This window comes from Adiantum capillus-veneris, chromosome 18, assembly GCF_014529385.1.
Source record: "Adiantum capillus-veneris isolate H3 chromosome 18, ASM1452938v2, whole genome shotgun sequence".
Lineage (NCBI taxonomy): Eukaryota > Viridiplantae > Streptophyta > Polypodiopsida > Polypodiales > Pteridaceae > Adiantum > Adiantum capillus-veneris.
The window spans coordinates 72,015,442-72,036,569 of NC_140948.1; the positions used below are offsets into that span (position 1 = coordinate 72,015,442).

General features: G+C 45.1%; 1 protein-coding gene across 7 annotated transcripts in view; it reads right to left on the bottom strand.

Moving 5' to 3' along the window:
- LOC147435860 (uncharacterized) overlaps positions 1-21,128 on the bottom strand; it is a 97,030-nt gene that overhangs the window by 12,305 nt on the left and 63,597 nt on the right. For all 7 annotated transcript variants that reach the window (XR_015185123.1, XM_086488775.1, XM_086488772.1 and 4 more), the window contains exons 5-8: positions 9,965-10,081; positions 9,676-9,791; positions 9,457-9,591; positions 8,389-8,524 (exon numbers count right to left, since the gene is read on the bottom strand). Coding sequence is in view for 6 of the 7 variants with exons in the window: in XM_086488775.1 (XP_086344901.1) it covers positions 8,389-8,524; positions 9,457-9,591; positions 9,676-9,791; positions 9,965-10,081 (504 nt within the window). In the remaining variant the exon portion in view is untranslated. The remainder of the gene's footprint in view (positions 1-8,388; positions 8,525-9,456; positions 9,592-9,675; positions 9,792-9,964; positions 10,082-21,128) is intronic.

A 21,128-nucleotide genomic window follows, 5' to 3' on the forward strand; every position in this document is an offset into this window, starting at 1 on the left:
GCAGTGGATCATGCTCTTGTGTCAATGACCATCTCTTTTCAGTTTAGTGTAGCACACAGGCTACAGACAGCAGCCCCTTCTCGCTACACCTTCACGCGGGAGACAGACTCTGTATACATTGTAGGGATCTACAGACACTATGCACAGAGGAGCCAGGGCGACCTCTGGAGGAGCTTACTACTATATTGACACAGACACTACATGATGCAGCAGCACAGGCATACCCACCTACCCAGCCTGAGCAGAGACGCCGTTCGGGGAGCATGCCCCAGAACAGTTGGTATGATGAGGAATGCCGGGACACTAGAGCTAGACTTCAGAGGAAGGTGCTTTTGGGGGACATCACTCACAGACAGTCACAGATTGACTTCCGACGCCTAGTGCGGCGGAAGAAGAGGGCATTTTTGGCTCGGCTAGAGCAGGATCTATATCAGCTGTTCTTGAGTCAGGACTCACGTGAGGCATGGCGGCTCTTTCAGGAGCACTCTCCCCCCCCCCCCCCCCCCCCATCACTTCTACAGAGGACTGGGGCCAGTACGCATCATCTCTGTACACAGTTCCTGAGCAGCCCCCCCTTCCCGACCCTCCCGATCCATGCCCACACACATGTGCTTTTTTCACCGCGGAGATGGTGAGGAAGGCCATTGACAGGATGAGGACTGGGAGAGCATACGATCATGATGGTTTAGTGGCTGAGCATTTCACACATGCCAGAGATCTACAAGCAGAGCTTCTAGCAGTGATGTTTGACCGTGCCATGTGTGAGGGCTTGCCTGATACTTGGAGCCTATCTACTATTGTACCTATCTTCAAGTCGGGAGACCTATGGAGCCTGGGAATTATCGCACTATCATGATTGGACACACATTGGCATGGTTGTACGCATCTATTCTTGAGCAGCAGCTGAGTAGATGGGCAGAGAGGGAGGGGATACGCGCAGCCGGGCAGGTAGGGTTCAGAAGGGGTTTTTCTACTCTTGACCATATCTTGACACTCAGAGCCATCATTGAGGAGGGTAGATCGTGTGGGAGACGGATATATTGTAGCTTTGTGGATTTCCGCAAAGCATTTGACACAATGCCTAGAGCTAGATTGATGCGTAGATTACAGCAGATGGGAGTACCCATAGAGCTCATTTGGGGGGTCATGGCATTATACAGGTCAGTAGTGGGGCAGGTACGCACCTCAGAGGGTCTATCCACACCGATTCACTCCACTATTGGGGTGAAGCACGGCTGCCCGCTCTCTCCTACTCTATTTGGTATGTATTTGGATGAGGTTTCTGACTACATTGAGAGAGATGGTGATAGAGGTGCACAGCTGGCAGGGACATGGATTCCATTATTGTTATATGCTGATGATATTGTGTTGATCTCCGACTCTCCGGAGGGGATGCAACGTCACTTGGATGCTTTGAATAGGTTTGCTCAGGAAAGTGGTTTGTCCATCAACCTTGGTAAAACCAAGGTCATGGTATTTAATACCACCCCACAGTGGATCTGGAGGCCAGCGCCAGCATTCACATACGGCCAGGAGACTGTGGAGTATACAGATGCGTACACTTACCTCGGAGTGGTTTTTAGTGGGCCAGCATTTTCATTGAGGAGGGCAGCAGAGACTAGACTGACCAGAGCCCATGTAGCATTGGGTAGATTGGAAAGGATGTGTTCACAAGTTCAGTTTCAGGAGCCTAGGACGAAGCTCTGGCTCTTTGACACTCTGGTGGCTTCTGCATTGCTTTATGGAGCTGAGATTTGGGGACCTTCATTAGATCATCACGGGAGGACAGGCCGCAGTGATGGATGGGGGGACATGGAGAAGCCTCTGGTCTCTATGATCTCGCGGCTCATTAGAGCCAAGGCCTCAGTACCACGTGCTATTGTTCGAGCACAGCTAGCTGCCCCCCCACTAGTGGTTGAGGCGCTCACCAGATCGGTCTCCTTCATACACCGCATATGGGAACTTCCCAGAGACAGATATGCCCGCCTTACACTTGAGTCCTCTCGACAGTTAGCCATGCAGGGAGATACAACATGCTGGTATGGGGAGATGACATCATGGTTTCAGGCGCATGGGTTCAGCATAGACAGATTGCCTCCCTTCCAGTACTCACTGGATGCACCCTCTCTGACTCTTACACAGTCCGAGATCACCAGGCTCATCCGCCAGGACTTGACTCAGCTAGACACCAGGAGGACATGGATACAGCCAGCATAAGAGCTGGGCACGAAGATGGCTTTCTACAGAGAGCATCTCCTCCAGCTTACGGTTGATGGCTTTGTGACGAGGCCGAGATACATGGACACCCACTTGTCTCATGGGATACGATGTGCTATCGGCCAGATACGTACATCTTCACACCAGCTGCGGATCGAGATTGGGAGATACAGTGGAGTACCGGCAGAGGCCAGGACATGCCCCCTGTGTGACATCGAGCCTAAGACAAGAGTTGCACTACACATGCCACTGCCCCGTCTACTACGAGATACGAGGCCGCTTCCATTGCTTGTTCAGAGAGGGCTTTGGACCATTCTCCAGAGTCATGCAATACGAGGATCAGAGATGCTTGGGTTTGTTTTTGCTCGAGCTACGCAGACAGAGAGAGAGCCTGATGAGAGGAGAGGCTAGCCAGTCCCAGAGACACATCACCGATTTCTTTAGAGCTGCCACTGGACACCCGAAGGAGTTACTACCACAGCAGAGCTCGTCGTCTCACACCAGAGGCACATTGATCGACCGAGCGACTGAGCTAGGAAGATCCAGACGCCCACGACTGCGGAGGACTACACAGCATCGACGGAGGCTGCATCAGAGGATTCGGATTACTTTGGCTCGACATGCACGACGCCCGGTCAGACTACTGACCATGGAGGAGATTGATGAGATCCGCCAACGACCGATGCTGGATCTCTTGTGATCTAGCTATCCCAGCTAGCTGTTGTTCACACCTAGTAGTTTAGGATTCCATAGTATTTTATTGTGACATTTGTCATTTCATTTTTGTCATTGTTGTCATCTTGTTACTCTAACTCTGACTTTGTATCAGATCCTTCACATTGTAACTTTCTGGTCTCATAGGTCACTTTGGCCTTTTGAAGACGTTAATATAACATTTCATCTCTCTCTCTCTCTCTCTCTCTCTCTCTCTCTCTCTCTCTCTCTCTCTCTCTCTCTCTCTCTCTCTCTCTCTCTCTCTCTCTCTCTCTCTCTCGCGCATGCTTTGCCCACCATCACTCCTGCACGCCAGCACTTGCACACTGTTACGCCAATACTTGCACGCTGTGAGGACTTGCATTTTGCTATTGCTGCCATGCTCGCCCCGTCATTCATACGACGGGCACAACATTGTCGTAAGTTTATTGCCGTAAAGTTATTACCTTACGAAGTCCTAAATTCAGCCTACGCTTGCCTTCGAGGTGTGAACGCGCAGCAAGTTGCTGCTGCTATAGCATGCGTGGCAGTCTCTGCTTGAGCTGGACTTTTTGTGCAAGTGCACACCTTGTGAACAGGTAGGCAAATGTTGGTGTGAGCAGACTCTCACCGTTATGTGCTTGGCAAGTCTAGCAGGTAACCAGCTCAGTCGCCCAGGTGGCTTGCGGGGGCTGTTATGAGGAGGTCATGAGCGCTTCACCAGTTTGCAAGTCTTGTACAAAGGTAACCTTCATGCTTACAAACAAGCGGATAACACAAGTGAAAAGGGAGATGAAGGAATGGAAAGCAGAGATGGAAGGATGGTGGAAGGAGAAGGCCAACCTTCTTCAAATGTTCCTCAACAAAGGCACGCAATGGAAGAAGGAGAAAGCGGACCTGCACGCAAAGATACAAGCACTTAAGGCAGATTCACAAGCACTCAAAGAAGAGGTCTCAGTCCCTCAAGTGAGAGCTTGCTGATAGAGCAAGCAGTGGAGTAGAGGAAGGTGAATTCTAGCTCTCGGGGATAGAGGAAATCAAGGTCATCAAGGAACAGGAACAAATGATCAAAGAGAAAGAGAAACAAAATGTGGCCCCATGTTCCTGATGTAGCCCTCTCTAGCAGAGGCCGGTTGTAGCCCTATGGGAAGTTTATTAACTAATGGAAGGATCTTTTTCTTGTTGAAAAAAAAAGAACCTCAAGCAAGAAGCAAGAGAGGAGGCCGAGAAGTAGATTGAAGTAGCCAAGAAAGAGAAGACCAAGGAGCATACGCCATAGTTACCCGGAACGGGAAATCGGAACGGGGAACGGGGAATGGCAACATGCATGAAATTCCATTCCCTGTTTCAGGTACTCACGTCTGAAACATGGAACGGGAATCCAGGATGGGAAATTGAGATGGGAACGGGGAACGAAGACCTGAAAATGGCCATTCCCTGTAGCTATAACATTCACTCAACCCAACTATCATTAACATGACATTGGAAGAGGAACAAAGGAGGAGGACGTAATCCATGCATGTAGGCATATCCGGTATTAAAGACCATGATAATGTGGATGAGGAATTTAAGGAGCGTATGACAATGATGGGGTTGACAACACCCACACATACCAAATGGAGGGTGGGGAAAAAGAAGGCAGATATAAGCACATCCTCGGTCAAAGAAAGGGCACTAATTTTGCGCTTCCCCTCAATGGAAGCAAAAAAGGAGCTCTTGAAAAAGAGGCCAACTTTAAAAAGAAGATAGGAGTCTTTTTAGGAGATGATCTTACCTTGGCACAACTAGCACACATGATGGAGGTCATGCCAAAGATCAAGCTGGCAAGGGAGAAGGGCAAGGTGGCTTTCTACAAAGACAGACACGTTGTGATTACGGAGAGGCGTACCACATGACGGTGTGAGGCTTATGGGACCAAACTCAACATTGTTGCTTGGAACTATAATGGGTATCTGAGACTAGATGTAGAAGCCTTTGAGGACTCTTTCCCGGAGAAGTACCGAAGAGAATAATTGATGTTTGAAAGTGCCTGAATATAGTCATGGCCCGAACCTTGGTGTTTATTTGCGGGGGAGTATTGAATGATTGCAAAATGGAGTTTACTCATGGCCTGGACCTTCTTGGTTATTTGCGGGAGGAGTATTGAAAAGGAAATTGGAAACAATCTTGAGTTGTATTTACTCTTGGAACCTCCAAAGTGACGCAGGTTACAGTCTGGGGAGCGTTTGGTTGTAAAAGGCCTCTATATTTCATGGTCTGGACCTTGTTAAGTTATTTGCGGGAGGAGTGATGAGGGAGTCGTTGAATAATTCATGGCCCGGACTTAGATGGTTATTTGCCAGGAAGTATTCATCGGCGACTATGTTTCTGCGACTTGTAACATGCATATGTAAGCATCTAATCTATGTTGCATCGTGATTTGCCATCCTACTTGAGTGAGATTGCTTGGATATGTAAATTTTAGTGCATCGAGACACCCGTTACACATCAGCGCGGTCTAGGTGTGATTTTTTGCTACGCCAGAATATCAAGAGCTCAGATATGCAATGAGAAACAGAATGACCCTCGAATATTATTTTTCTAGCTTGAGTTGTTTTGCAAATATAATCGCAGACGATAACTCTTCTTTCAAGAAGGGATGTCACAAATTCCTGACGTGTCCAGTCACTGAAGACTCTAGCCAAGCTACAGATCCCGACCGAGGGGCCTAAACCCTAGCAGAAGCAGAAGAAGATGTACAAATCCTCACCGAGTAGCCTATGGGTTAGGATTAAAATCCTAACCCCCAACTACTTATGGGACCCCGGCCGATGGGGCCTGAATTAAAGCAAGCACACACTCACACAACACCTTGCGCAAAAGATAATGATGTGGTAGGCTGTACGGATGGCCGCAAATTCTGTTGGCATGCTGACGCGGCAGGTGTACGGATTTTCACAAATCGCGTTGGGTACTTTTAGCGCTAGCCTTTGGGACCAGATGCTTTTGGACTTGAAGCTATTCATGTAAACTCCTTTTGAAGTCCAAGGGCCTTCATATCCTTGGCCTTCATATATGAATGAAGGACTCAATCTCTGGCATCCTTCCCGCGGGAGATGCTGGTGAGCAGTGCTGCCAGTGTGGTACTGAGTTGAAGCAATATAAAGAAATACTGCAAGGGACGCCACAATTTGGGGTCAGTGCTCTTTTGGGTGGAACTACGCCACTCTGTGTCTCTCGTGTGAAGTGTTTCTCTCTAAGTTCAATTGTTTGAAGCGTCTAAAGTCTTTTCTTTTCTGTTGGCACGTGGTGTTGTCTCGTTACACCAGAGACTAGCAAATACCTTTATATTGCTATATGCTATTTTGCACCTTGTACATCAGCTTATGCAGTGCCAAGTCGGCAATCACCATTTACTATTTTGGATGAGGATATATGGGAATTTCCCAGAGATGGTGATATCATAATTTTGGGAGATTTCAACACCAAGATGACAGAGCAGTGCCAGTCAATCTTCTATGACACCTCTGCAGAGATGTTAAGAGAGCTTGATACCACCAACATGGGTCTGGCCGGAGTCTCACATCATAGAGAGCAGAGGGAGTATGGCAGATTTCTTACTGAGATGGGTAGTGCACATGGTTTAGACATCCTGAATCGTATCCGGAAATTCCTTGAGTCGAGCGGTTTCACTTGTTTCCCACATCGTCATGGAGCTAGTCTAATGGATATGTCATGAATACACCCAGTTTCTTTCCATGTATCGATGATTTTGTGGTGAGCCCTGCCCTAGGACAATTGGGGTGGTAGCGGATCATGTTGTCCTGACTTTTTCACTTAGTTTCTCTTACAAGATAGCTGCACCGTTTAGGCCGCTCGCTATAAATTTATGAGGGAGACAGACTTTGTCTATATTGATGAGATATACATGCACCTCGGCGTGAAGGATCCAGGGCGCCCTCTTCATAAGCTCACACAAGTTCTGACAGACGCACTACATGATGCAACACCACAGGCCTTCCCACATAGCCACCCTTCAGAGAGACCTCGTTTTGGGAGATTCCCCAAAACAGTTGGTTTAATGAGGAGTGTAGAGAGACGAGAGTCAAACTACAGAGGGAGGTGCTCATGGGCGTCATCACTCACAAACATTCACTAATTACCTTTCGGCGCCTTGTGCGACGGAAGAAGAGAGCTTACCTAACTCAGCTGGGGAGAGATTTATATCGATTATTCTTGAGCCAGGACTCAGGTGAGACTTGGAGATTGTTTCGTGAGCACTCCCCACCAGCACCAGCTATTATATCTACAGACATATGGGTGAGTATGCTACTTCTCTCTACATGGCCCCAGACCAGCAGTTCTTGCCAGACGCATGCCCACGTACTTGCGCTCTCTTTACTGTGAAGATGGTAAAGAAGACTATTGGTAGGATGAAGATTGGGAGAGCATATGACCATGATGGCCTGGTAGCTCAGCATTTTATACAAGCCAATAATCTTTTGGCCGATCTTGTTGATTTGATGTTTGATAGAGCTATGTGTGAGGGTTTCCACTTGGAGCATGTCCATGATTGTACCTATTTTCAAATCTGGAAGCCCTATTTTTCCTGAATATTACCGTACTATCATGATTGGACACACACTGGCCACATTATATGTATCCATCATTGAGCATGAGCTGAACAGATGAGCAGAAAGAGAGGGCATCTGAGCACCAGGCCAAGCTCGTTTCAGGAGGGGTTCTCTACCCTAGATCACATTCTCACACTACGAGCTATTATTGAGGGCAGATTTCATGGGAGAAGGATTTTTTGTAGCTTTGTGGATTTCTGCAAAGCTTTTGATATAGTTCCAAGGGGCAGATTGATGCACAGGCAGCAGGAGCTGGGAGTGCCGGTAGAGTTCATATGGGGGGTCATGGCCTTGTACGAGTGCGTACGGCCCAGGGGATGTCAAAGAGATTCCTACATGATCTGTTTTGTGTGCAAACTCCTCAAAATGTGACATATATTGTCTTTCTTTGTCCAATGTCCCACAAATATGTCAACAAGACCACAGCACATTTAAGTAGCGGATTAGACTGAGCAGCCTCAAAACAGGTCCACAGCAAATCATGGACTTAATTTCAAGTAGAGAATTGACATGCATGTACTATAAACATGAAAGCAAAGTCTCAAGTGGCTCCATGCAAGTTTCAGTCCTTGAAAGTAAAAAAAAAGTCACTTCACCACCAGGCATAAAGTTTAGGGAGCAAAACATGATAACAACACCAATGACTAGCATGGACACAGGTTGTATCATTGAGCGACCAGTTCTTCATGAATCTCATTTTACAGATACCACAAGAAGATCAGTAGTTTACAGCAGCCAATTATGAAACAAACAGAAGAGCGAAAGGTCAACAAATTAACATCAGCAGCACAACTTTAAACTCCACATGCAACAAAAAGAAGGGCAAATTAATTGCTAAATGAGGGTCTTGTTTTCAAGATGTAACCTGTTGGAGAAATCTTTGAAATGCAGAAAGCCGTGCATGTCGCATCAACTTGTACAAATGGTTATTTAAGATCATGCGCTCTGTCTCACCACCAGGGGGATCATTATAAGCAATTTCTTCCCCATGTGACACTATACTGCAAGAACTCACAGCAGAATCCTGTAAGAAAACTCATACAACCAATAACAAATTCAAAATACCGACTTCTACAAGGATAGACAACACCTACAACTCATTTTTACTTGCATGCAACTAAACAATGCCACATGTGCACTTTCTATTTTGGAGTAGTAAAGCTCAGGGAAGTAAATGAAGAGTTTTAGGCCGCTCAGGTAACCCTACAGAGTGCCAAAAAGTGGCGAGGGTCATATGGTAATGCTCCAAATGCTCCACTATCAGGGTCCAAAGATCTTTGGATGCCCTTATGCATCCCCATCGCTTCATGTTGTGGCACGAATTGGGTAACATATGTAGATGGAAACAAGTTTTCATGAGCCACTTGTAAACCCATACAAAAAATCTGACTAAAAAATCTGGGCCATAATCAATGGCATAGAATCCATTCAAACCTGCAACAGCTTCTGTATCACAATTCATTGAAAACACTAAAGTGTGTTCAGCAAGTTAAATTAATGCATGTTGAAATTTTGACACTTCACAAGCTGGGACATGGTCCAGCCATGATGTGAATTGCAAGCACACAATTAAATTCGATATCCTTCAGAGGCATATGCCATTGGCTCGAGAATCAGAAATCATCATATCTGGTGCACAGGTTTTTAAGGTCTTCAGTCACTCTATCCAAAACAGAGCAACTCTATCCAAAACAGAGCACACAACTTGAGTTAGCTTACAGAGTGGAAGACCTTTGCTGCAACTATTTACTGTGGTGATAAAAAATCATTGGTGAGCAGGGTATTCCTCTGCAATCTCTACTCTGAATAGTTACTTGGTAGGTGTGGGTTATCCATGAACAAAAATTTAAACGCATGATTGTCAAGAGTCATGCGGCCATCGTGCCCTGACACTTGCCTTATAAAACGGTCTTAAAGAGAATAGAGGGCCTACCGCTGATGAGCATTTCTGAAATTTCCAGACAAAGTTGCCTCCTGGGTTGCCATGAGAGCCAGAGGTGGACTTATACCACGAAGCAAAATAGAGCAGAAAATAAAATATCCATAAAGCACAAACTGCCCTTTGTACCTGCAGCAGACCACTAAAGCTATCACAATAATGCTCCATTTTTTTTTACAAAGACAATAGCACCAGGCTACAAGAACATGGTACCCTATTGTTCTGGCCAAAGAACGAGTAAAAAGGATTATGTCAAGGATTGGTTTGAACGTATTTGAATAAAGCTCACTGATTGCTGTTGAAAATTTAGCCACATCTTCTGTAATTCGCTGTCAGAAAACAATCATACATCAACATCTGACGCTGTCTTTACCAAGCATAAACTAATCAAAACGTTTGTGCCTGTTGAAGTACTGAGCCAATGCTCATTGTACAATCAATACATCTACACTGCTTTCTGTGCAGCCATAAACATCAATTCAGTTCTGAACTTTACCCTTACCTGGTCAGGATTGGAAAGGCCTCCAAGCACAGAGGCAGCATAATAGACGCGGTCGCTGAGGTACCATCGATGTAAATGCTCTGTAAGCCTCTTCTGGAATGATAAACTTATAACAGTCTGCAAAAAAGAATCATGAGTTCAGTTTGTCCTAAGGCATTACAAGCGCTTGTTTTTGTACCTCAACCTCAAAAAATCACTAAAACACACAAAAGTTTCCATAAGAAAGAATGCCTACTGGGTTGTCTTCATTTGAAAGCAGATCAAATAGATGCATAGGAAATAATGGTATACTGATCAGCCTAGAAATTTGCAACACGGTGTTTAGACTGTGCTTGGTACAAAGAGGTGAACAAATAATTGGACAGAAAGTATTCAAGTAGTTTACACAGCTTGTGTATGGATACTACTGCTACCTCTTTTCAATAAAATTCTGACCATCTATAACCTATGCTCACTTGTGCCCGGGAGATAGAGTGATAACATATTACCTGCAGCTCATAGTCGCCTCAGAATATGAATACGGGACAATACTATACAGAGTAGTTCCCATTATTTTCTTTTGTTTATCATGCAAGTTACAGTAAGCATGGAAAATTCAGTAAAAACCTTTTATTGACTCAAGGGGGAAATCCAGAGGGAGAGAGGCTGGATCTTGCTTGAGAAAGAGAGAGAGCTAAAAGAAGGATTGTGTTTTATGCTTGAGCTTGCTTGAGCCTTAAGGGGAAGGGTTACTTAAATAATGATCATTCAAGGGAAGTGACTATTGGCTATTTTGGCTTTTTCTGCATAGCTAAATTGCTGTGTGTAAATATGACAATGCGTTTTTACACATTAAATTTAGAGATTCCATAGGAGTTAAAACAGATGTTCCGGATGGATGACTACAGCACAACACCCAGGCCCTCAGGATGCAAATCTGTCTTACAATCCTCCGCTCAGACCGAATTGGTGCATCTCCATGAAAATCTAGCGAGTCATTGGCCTAAGCGGACCACCTGCAAGGGGAGCTGAAGCCTGAATCCTGCCAGAAGCAGCTCCTTCCAGAGCTCACCACCTGGAAGGAGACCACAAACGATGAGTTTCCTTAGTAGTGGCCGGCTCTGGAAGGCAAGGTCTATGAGGCCAAGTCCACCAAACCTTGGCGTGTGCAGGCTGGCCATCTTGACCACATCACAATTTGCTTCTGGTAAGCCACTGGATCAAGCCTATGCAAGAGCTCAAGAAAATCCAAATAAACCACATCGTCGGCAAAAGCACCTGGTTGACCACCACTGCCCTCCCTGCCAAGAAACGACACACCAAGCTCCATTAGTCAAGCGAGGCCCGCAGGGCCCCTGCTTATATTCAAAAGCAGCCCTCTGCTTCTGGATGGGATTGAATGAGAGAGAGAGAGAGAGAGAGAGAGAGAGAGAGAGAGAGAGAGAGAGAGAGAGAGAGAGAGAGAGAATGAAATGTTATATTAAACAACTTCAAAAGGCCAAAATGATCTATGAGACCAAACTGATACAATCTTGGTGGATCTAATCCAAAGTCTCGGTACAAAAATAAAATAAAAATGAAGTAAAGTGAAAGACTTAAATCATCATCATCATCAATGCCCGAGGATGCCCGGCATCGGGCATTGTTCAAGCAAGTCATCAATCGCTGAAGAGCATCGTCAATGTCCGCCTTTGTAAATAATCGTACAATTCATCTCCCATGTCGTGCTAGAATAGTCCTAATCCTCTAATGGAGCCTCCGTCAATATCGTGGTCGCCCTCGCAGATGTGGGCGTCTAGCTCTCCCGCGCTCAATGGCTCTGTCAACTAATATACCTCTGGTATAGGTGGGCTTTGAAGTTGCTGTGAAGCACGCTCATCTGGCTACCGAGTCTCTGCTCTAAAGAAGTCAGTGATCTCCCTCTGTGAATGTCTCCCACTGCCTGATCTCCTCAAGAGACTCTCCCTGTGTCTGCTCAGCTCTAGCAAAAACAACCCGAGGCATCTCTGATCCTGGTATCTCACAACTCTAGCCAACGGTCAAAATGTAACAAACTTGGACACCCCACATCAAGATTCTACCGCGACACAGCAGAGATTCACTTCATAATAATTCACAGATAAAAAGAGAGAGTCGACACGGCCCGGCGTAGTTTCGTAGGCTCAGTTCAAAGTCATTTAGGCCCCTCGCTACACTTATAAGTTGGTGGGTACTAGGAAATTAATTCAAAAGAGGCAAACTGGACACTTGGCAACTGGAGATCCAATTGCCAGACTCATCCCAACTGGGGGCGCCCATTTCAAGAGAGGGGGCTGATTTTTGCCCATAAGTGTGTGCTACAGTGTGTGATTAGTGGGTACAGGTGCTCACAGCTTTAATGGAAAGCTTGCCTTCTCCCTTGCTCTATGTAGCACGACGATTTGCTCTCGTGCATCTCTCTCCCCCCTTTCCAGTGTGCACATATGGTAATGCCCCACTAGTTGGGCTTCTCAGATGACCATGTACAATTCTCGAGGTTTTATGCGTGTTTGCCAAGGCAAGAGCCTTCTATACAGGAACCAGATTAGCTAATTGCTAATCCCCTTCACGTACGCACAGTTCCATCGCGAAGGAATGCGAAAACGGAGAGTTTTCTCGCGTGAAAACTCGTTCGATTTACAGGGGAACTGTCCCATTGCATGCGGGAGCACCTGAGACACACATAGGCATGCTCGCTCCGCTCGAAACGATCCAAAACAAAGAATTACAGCCTGCTGTGTTTTTCTACAGGTTTAGGGTTTCGCACCTAAACTGCGAGGAACCACCAAGGGAACCTCGGAAAGGCCTTGGGATGCGTGTACAGGGTAGTAGGCACCTAACAATGGCAAAACTGAAAATTAGAGCATGCTGAAATTGACCTGCAGCTCACTAGAAAGCTTCCATACTGCAAGGGAAAGTGTCCTTGACGTGTACTTTTGACCTACAAGGATTTTTGCGCCATTATGTTGGCGAAATTGGGACAAAATCCTGCAATTACAGCCATGGACAGGTTTGGACAGCTTGGTGAGGGTTAGGTGGAAGCATTCGAATCGTTTATTTGCCAGGGGAGCCTCGAGAAAGCATTGGGTGCTTGTACAGGACAATTTAGAGAGATTTCTCGCGAGGAATCTCGTCTAATTCAAGAAGCAAGTGACCCTACAGGTGCGAGAGCTCGAGGGCTATCCACAGAAGTGATCAGCACGCGAATCGGAGCGCATAACAGAGAATTCAACGAGCTGTAATTTCTCACCAGGTTTTGCAAAGTGCTCTAAGGTGCGTGGAAAGTCAATGTTTACTTGGGATTTTGTCCGTGGATACTTCTACTGTGGTTATGTTTCCGAAATCGGGTTAGAGTAGAGAAATTTCAGCCCGATAAAAGTGGGACAGCTTGTAGAAGTTTACAGGTGTTTCTCAAGTGTAATAAGAATAAAGAAATATCGAAAGGGGCGCCAGTCTTTGGGGCGAACAAGGTGTCGTTGTCTGCTTGGTAGCGCTCTAGTTGCCAGGCCGTGGTTTGTCTTAAAGTGTTGAATTCGAGTCACACGCTTATTCGAGATGGTCCTTTGAGTCTTAGAGTTAAAGTAAAGTAAAGAATCGGGTGAAAGCCAAAGTCTACCGCCCTACGGCCCGGTTTCAACGTCAAACTGTCCGTACGTTGCCACGTCAACAGTCAATGCGTACCGCGGGATTTTGTACAGTTGTTTCGTCAGCCTGACAACGTAAATGTTGGGAATCCGTACGGTATGCCACGTCACCCACGTGTGTGTGTGTGTGTGTGTGTGTGTGTGTGTGTGTCTCTTGGCATTGCCACGTCATCCGTTTGTGACATACCCCCCTCTTGAAAGAATTGTAATCGCCCTCGATTATGCCTGCAAAACAAACAAAGGCCATAAACTGTCTTAGTAGACAATGACTGTTAGTACCGGTGCACTAGACACGACACATCTAGCATCTGTACAAAATGACAGTCACATCACCGGACATCACTCAACATCACAGGACATCACATGACAAATCACAGAAAAATTCATTCCAAATCTCAGACCATGACCATCGGCAACGTATTTAGTAATCGCATCTAGATCCATTCCAGACCTCACTGATGCCCGATTCACTAATACTTATTGCAATCATGTCGATAGAGATTTATGAGACCAAAATGCTGCAGTCATTTCGTCTTTCAGTTCTTGCACTCAAACAAGTCAAATGAGATAGTACAAATCAATCATATTCATTTTCGGGAATTTCGTGTCATAAAGTCATATAGTAGAATACTGGTCAGCCCATTAGTATCCCTGAAACCCAAAGGGAACATCAGTGACCTTATTCAAAAAAAATCAGGGTAATCTGTTAACAAAAGAGCGAATAACTCCCTGAAGGAGTACGAGCGGAAGTGCGACGCGAGAGAGAGTGCGAGAAGAAGAGCACGACGATATGGTGAACTCGCTCTACTGTAATGTGTAGAGCATAGTGAGTTCTTATTAGGTTTTAACAAAAGAATATGTGTACATACCTGGCGGCCCGTCCACTTACCTGGGCGACCACATTGGGCTTTATACCCCAACAACCTCCCACTTAAAGTCCAATGTGGTACTTTAAGTGTGAGAAGCTACTATACAAGCTAATATACAAGAGATGTAGAGAAGTGATGTACTACCCTACACCTAACTGCTTGCGAAAATGCGCAAAGCTCTCTGAGGGAAGTCCTTTTGTAAGTAGATCAGTTGGATTTTCTGTGGTGTGAACTTTGACAAGCTGAAGTTGCTTATCCTCGAGCATTTCCCTGATGAAATGATACTTCACATCCACATGCTTTGTCTTTGAGTGATAAACTGGATTGCGAGCCAGTTGTATAGCACTTTGACTATCACAATATAACACAGGCATCTCTTCTTTGATTCCCAAATCTGTTACTAGTCGATTAAGCCAAATTGATTCTTTGCATGCCTCTGATACTGCAACATATTCAGCCTCTGTAGTAGACTGAGTAACACAATCTTGTAATCTAGAACGCCATGATACTGCTCCACCAGTCAATGTAAAGACATACCCTGACGTAGACCTTCGGTTGTCTAAGTCACCTACATAATCTGAGTCTGTAAAACCCTTTACACTTAGCTCCTGACTCCCATAGCATATACGCATACTCTTTGTAGCTTTCAGGTATCTCAATGTTCCTTTCACTGCCTCCCAATATTTCTTGCCTGGGTTTGACATGTATCGACTTACTACTCCCACTGCAAATGCAATGTCTGGGCGAGTAGCAATCATTGCATACATCAAACTACCCACTGCAGACGCATATGGAATCTTATCCATTTCAGCCTGTTCTTCCTCAGACACAGGACAATCTTGTTTGCTAAGTTTCACATATGGTGGCAATGGAACACTCAGTGCCTTTCCCTTCTCCATATTGAAACGTTGCAAAACCTTGTCAATATACTCTGTTTGAGATAACCAAATCAACTTCTTTGATCTGTCTCTCTCAATGCGCATACCAAGTATATGACTTGCCTCACCCATGTCTTTCATGTCAAACGATTTTGCCATCTTTGACTTCAAAGCTGAAATTTCTTCCAAGTGCTTGCCAGCAATCAACATGTCATCCACATACAAAATAAGGATCAGCCAACTGCCATCCTTAGCCTTCTTTGTATATAGACAGTGATCGAACTCACTACGTTTGTAGCCTTGAGAAAGCATAAACTTGTGGAACTTATAGTACCATGCCCTCGGTGATTGTTTTAAGCCATAAAGACTCTTTAACAACTGGCATACCAAATCTTCCTTGCCTTTCTCAACAAACCCTTCTGGCTGCTGCATGTAAATTTCCACATCTAAATCACCATGCAAGAACGCTGTCTTGACATCCATTTGGTGCAACACCAAATCTAATATGGCAACCAATGCAAGAAAGCATCTCAATGTAGTCATCTTGACCACCGGAGAGAAGACTTCATCAAAGTCAATGCCTTGTTCTTGCTTAAAGCCCTTGGCAACAAGCCTTGCTTTGTACTTTGGCTGACTATCATGAGCGGTGATCTTATACCTGTAAACCCATTTACAAGGTAGAGCCTTTTTGCCCTGTGGTAATTTAACTAGCTTCCATGTCTGGTTTTTATGCAGAGCTGTCATCTCTGACTGCATGGCCAATTGCCAATTCCCGGAGTCCTTCATTTGCATTGCTTCCTTGTAACATGAAGGCTCATTGCAATCAGTCAACATGACATAGTTCATAGATGGAACAAACCTATCAGGAGGTCGCGTGATACGTTTAGATCTACGCACAATAGGTGGCTCAGGCTCAGTCACAACCTGTGGTTCCACTTTATCTTATCCTTGCTCCTCTTGAGCCGTGACATTTTGTCTTGCACGTGCAGGTCCATCTTCTTGGAAGACAACTCTTCTAATCTCCTCAACCCTCTCTGGTTTAGAATGATATTTGGCTTCATTAAAGTGAACATCATTGCTGCGGATAACCTTTCTAGATTCGGGATCCCAAAGTCTGTACCCCATCTCACCAGAATTACCATAGCCTAGAAGATGCAATTTCTACTCTTTGGCTCAAGTTTGTTCCTAAATTCCTTTGGAACATGAGTATATGCCTCACAACCAAAGACTCTGAGATGCTTGTATGAGGGCATTTTGCCTGACCATACCATCTCTGGCACTGAATCCTTCTGCAAAACCTTGCTATGAGATCTATTTATAAGATGAATAGCTGTTGATACAGCTTCAGCCCAAAACCCATTTGGCAGTTGTGAATTAGACAACATACTTCTGACCTTCTCTTGTATGGTCCTATTCATCCTCTCAGCAACACCATTTTGAGGAGGATTGTAAGGAGCAGTAAGTTCACGTTTTATACCTTTTGACTCACAAAAGTCCTGAAAGGCCTTTAAAGCATACTCTCCACCATTGTCAGTGCCTAAGCATATAAGCTTCTTGCCACTCTGATTCTCCACAAGTGTCACAAACGTTTTGAAAACACTAAACGCTTCATCCTTGTGCTTGAGAAAGTAAACCCATACTTTCCTCGAGTAATCATCTATAAATGTCATAAAGTAAGAAGCTCCCCCTAGAGATAGGTTAGGCATAGGTCCACACAAATCACTATGAACAAGTGCCAATTGTGTATCTCTTCTACTGCTTCTATGCTTATGTGGTTGCTGTGTTTGCTTACCATACAGACAATGTTCACAGAATTCAAAATCATTAAATGAAAAGCCAGGCAAATAACCAGAACGAGACAAGATTTCCATTCCCTTCTTGGACATATGTCCTAACCGGCTATGCCACAAAGAAACGTTCGGCTGCTCGGTTACATTGATTACATTTTTAGAGACATTTGATACATAAATCGTGTAAATTCCTCCAGACTTTACTCCATGTGCTACTGTCATAGAACCCTTGGATATCTTCCACATGTTCTGTCCCAAAGTGGTGACGTAGCCAGCATCATCAAGTAAACCTGTGCTGATCAAGCTCTTTGTAATTGCGGGAGCATGTCTCACAGTCTTCAGCGTGAAAGAAGAGCCATTCTGAAACTTCAATTGAACATCTCCAACACCTAAGATCTCACATGTTTGCCCATTGCCTAGCCGAACATGATCTTTAGTGGTCACATAAGAGGTAAACCGCTCCTTGTTTGGAGACACATGAAGTGATGCCCCTGAGTCTATAATCCAGTCACTCAGTGCATTTCCATCAGATGCTGTAAGAAGAGCTGAGTCCATTGTATTCTTCAAGAAGTAGATGTCTCCTGACACTAGACTGCCATCCTCTGCAACAATGTTTGTCACATTTATTTCTTGAATCTTCACTGAGGACTTGTTCTTCTCACCATGGTCTTCAGCTTTCTCTTTGCCTTTTTCTGCTTTCCATTCTCTGCAATCTCTTTTCATGTGACCCTTCTTGCTACAATGGTAGCATTCTATGTCACTCTTGCCTTTAGCACTGCGGGACTTGCTACGAGACTGATTCCTCTTTCCACCTTTGTCCTTTTCTTTGGTCCTTCCCCTGACAACTGAGGCTGTTCCTTTGCCTTTGTCCATTGTCTTTCTGTTGGTTTCTTCAGTAAGCAGACTGCCTTCTACACCTGCTATGGTCAAACCATCTGGAGGTGCAGAATTACTCAAAGTTGTGCGAAAAGTGTCCCAACTTTCCGATAATGTGATCAACAGGAACATAGCTCTAACAGGTTCATCAAACTTGACACCTTGAGCTGACAACTGACTGTAGATGGTGTTGAATTCATTCAGATGATTGGACATAGGTGTCCCTTCTTTCATCTTCAAGTCAACAAGCTTCTTAAGCCAGTATACCTGTGAAGCTGCACTCTGCTTCTCATAAAGATCACTCAGCTTTGTCCATGCTTGATAAGCCGACATCTCGTCTGCTACATTGAAGTAAACGCTTTCAGCCAAAGTCAGCATAATGGTAGAAAGTGCCAATTCATCCATTTCGCTCCATTCATCTTCGTCCATATCTTTTGGTTTTATCCCCTTGAGCTTTATAGGTTTTATCTGCTTCTTTTGTACCAACACGTGCCAAATCTTCTTCTTCCACAAAGGGAAATTGGTTGCATCCAGCTTCTTGATATTGTAAAGAGCAATGTCCTGTGATCCAACCATAACTACGCTTCACAGTAGTTTACATTCCTGGGAAAAATTCGGCAGAGTTTCCCCTGTAAACTGACCTCTGAACCAATATCAACCTGATGAACTAGTGGATGTCGCCTACAGTCTGTGTGTAGGTGCGCCCGTGTCGTATGTGACACGCCTCCAAGAACTGTGAGCCGTCCTTCGTTGTGTAGACAGCCACAAATCAGCACTCTGGAAGTGCAGATTTCCTCAGCACTTGCAGTCGTAGGCCGAAACCCCAAATTTGCAGAGTCAGATCTGCACCCGCCAAGACCACGTAGTCGAAAATGGCCTGCACAGAGCTTTGTCGAAGCCGAACGGTGGCCGAGATGACCTCAGAATGAAATTCTGAGAACCTCAGATTTGGGGCCGTGTCTTCGCCTGTCGAATCTCACTCCAATCTGAGCAGGTGACTCTGGCTACCTGCAAATGCTGCCCCGAGCCTCAATCTGAGCTCTGATACCAGTTGAAGGAGTACGAGCGGAAGTGCGACGCGAGAGAGAGTGCGAGAAGAAGAGCACGACGATATGGTGAACTCGCTCTACTGTAATGTGTAGAGCATAGTGAGTTCTTATTAGGTTTTAACAAAAGAATATGTGTACATGCCTGGCGGCCCGTCCACTTACATGGGCGACCACATTGGGCTTTATACCCCAACACTCCCCTCTTGTGCAAACCCGCTGCACTAGATTCACCATTGCTGAATTTGGGGTTCTATCGGAGTAGATTATGCTTAACCGAATGCTTCAAGGTAAAGTTCCAAAATCTGAGGAGTATCTGCTAGGTCCTCCTCCTCCATCCACTTCGCATCCAATGCAGGATAGTTCTTGAATTTAACCAAGAACCGCCTCGGCGCCTAATCACTTTACCTCTTATCTTTTTGTTCTTGTGTGCCAAAATCTGTTCTGAAACGAGTATCTCCTCGCTTTCCTCCACTTTGGGTTGCTCATCAGGCTCCCCATCAACTGACACATCGCCTTTAAAAGGTTTCAATAGACTCACATGAAATGCATTGTGAATATTCCAAGTATCGGCAGCTTGAGTCGAAGGAGACATCATTTATCTTTTCTTTCATTTGGAAAGGGCCATAATATCTCATGCTAAGCTTTGGAAAAAACCGCTCCTTTCCCTTTTGTTTTCTTAAGCGTGCCTTCTCAAAACCTAAGAGCACCCAATCGTCTTCCTTTAATTTCAAATCTCGTTGATGTCGATTTGCTGCCTTCTTATATCGTTCTTGAGATTTTGCTAAAGCCTCCCGGACCTTGGCAAAAGCAGTGTCCAAGTCCCTCGTGTACTGATCGGCTTCAAAAATCTTATCTTTAGTGCTAAGGAAGGGTGGAACCTTCGGAGCACCTTCAATGATCTCAAATGGTGTCTTTCCCGTCGAAGAGTGAATCGTGTAATTGTAGGCAAATTCCACCAAAGACAAACAAAATTCCCATTGAGTCTTCTAATCAGAGATGTAAGACTTCAATATATCCAGAATGACTGTATTTGCAATCTCAGATTGCCCATCTGTCTGTAGGTGGAATGATGACGTGAACTGCAACCGTGTGCCAATGTTCTCCCAAATAGCCCTCCAAAAACAAACTCGTGAATCGAGGATCTCTGTCGGAGACTATTGTCTCAGGCATGCCATGTAGTCGAAAAATCTGTGCAATGAACAGTCTCGCTAAATGATCCGGCTTCACTGTTTTTTTCACCGGAATGAAGTGAGCTTGCTTGCTAAATCTGTCGATGACAATCCAAATGCCATCATGTCCACTCTATGTCTTCGGGAGATCAAAAATAAATCCATTGCAATACTTTCCCAGCGGGTGGAAATGGGTAAAGGCTGTAGTCCATGTGCCTTATGCCTGTCAAACTTAACCTTCTGGCATACTAAACAACTGCGAACAAATTCGTCGACATCCTTCTCGAGTCTCGACCAAAAGAAGTAACGCTCACACCTTTTAAGGTGGTGTCAATGCCGCGGTGACCCGTAAAAGGTGGACAATGGCACTCAATCAAAACCTTTTCCCTCAACGGCTGTGTGACGCACAACATCGTTTTCTTCATCAAGTAGCCATCCCGTATGGAATATCCGGCTACTACCTCCCCATTCTGTATCCGAGTGAATACATCAGAAAAATCCGGATCTGTGGCATTTTGATTAACCATGTCCTCGAAGCTTCTATGATGAATCGCGGAAATAGCCAAGACTAGGGGCTTCCAAGACAATGCATCTGCCGCCAAGTTTTTCTGTCCCTGAACATGGACAATCTGGAAGTGAAACTATGACAAGATGTTAGCCCACCGCATCTTCTTTTCCGAAAGTTGCTTCTGTGACAAGAAGTAGCGTAAACTCTGATGATCAGTAGAGACCGTGAAATCGACCGAGTAGGTAATGTCGCCACTGAGTAAGAGCATGGATCACTGCCAATAGCTCTCTCATAAATCTGTGCTGTCGATTCTGGCCTTGAAAAACAATCGGCTTTCATAGGCAATCACATGGCCTTCTTGCATTAAGACCGCTCCCAGACTAC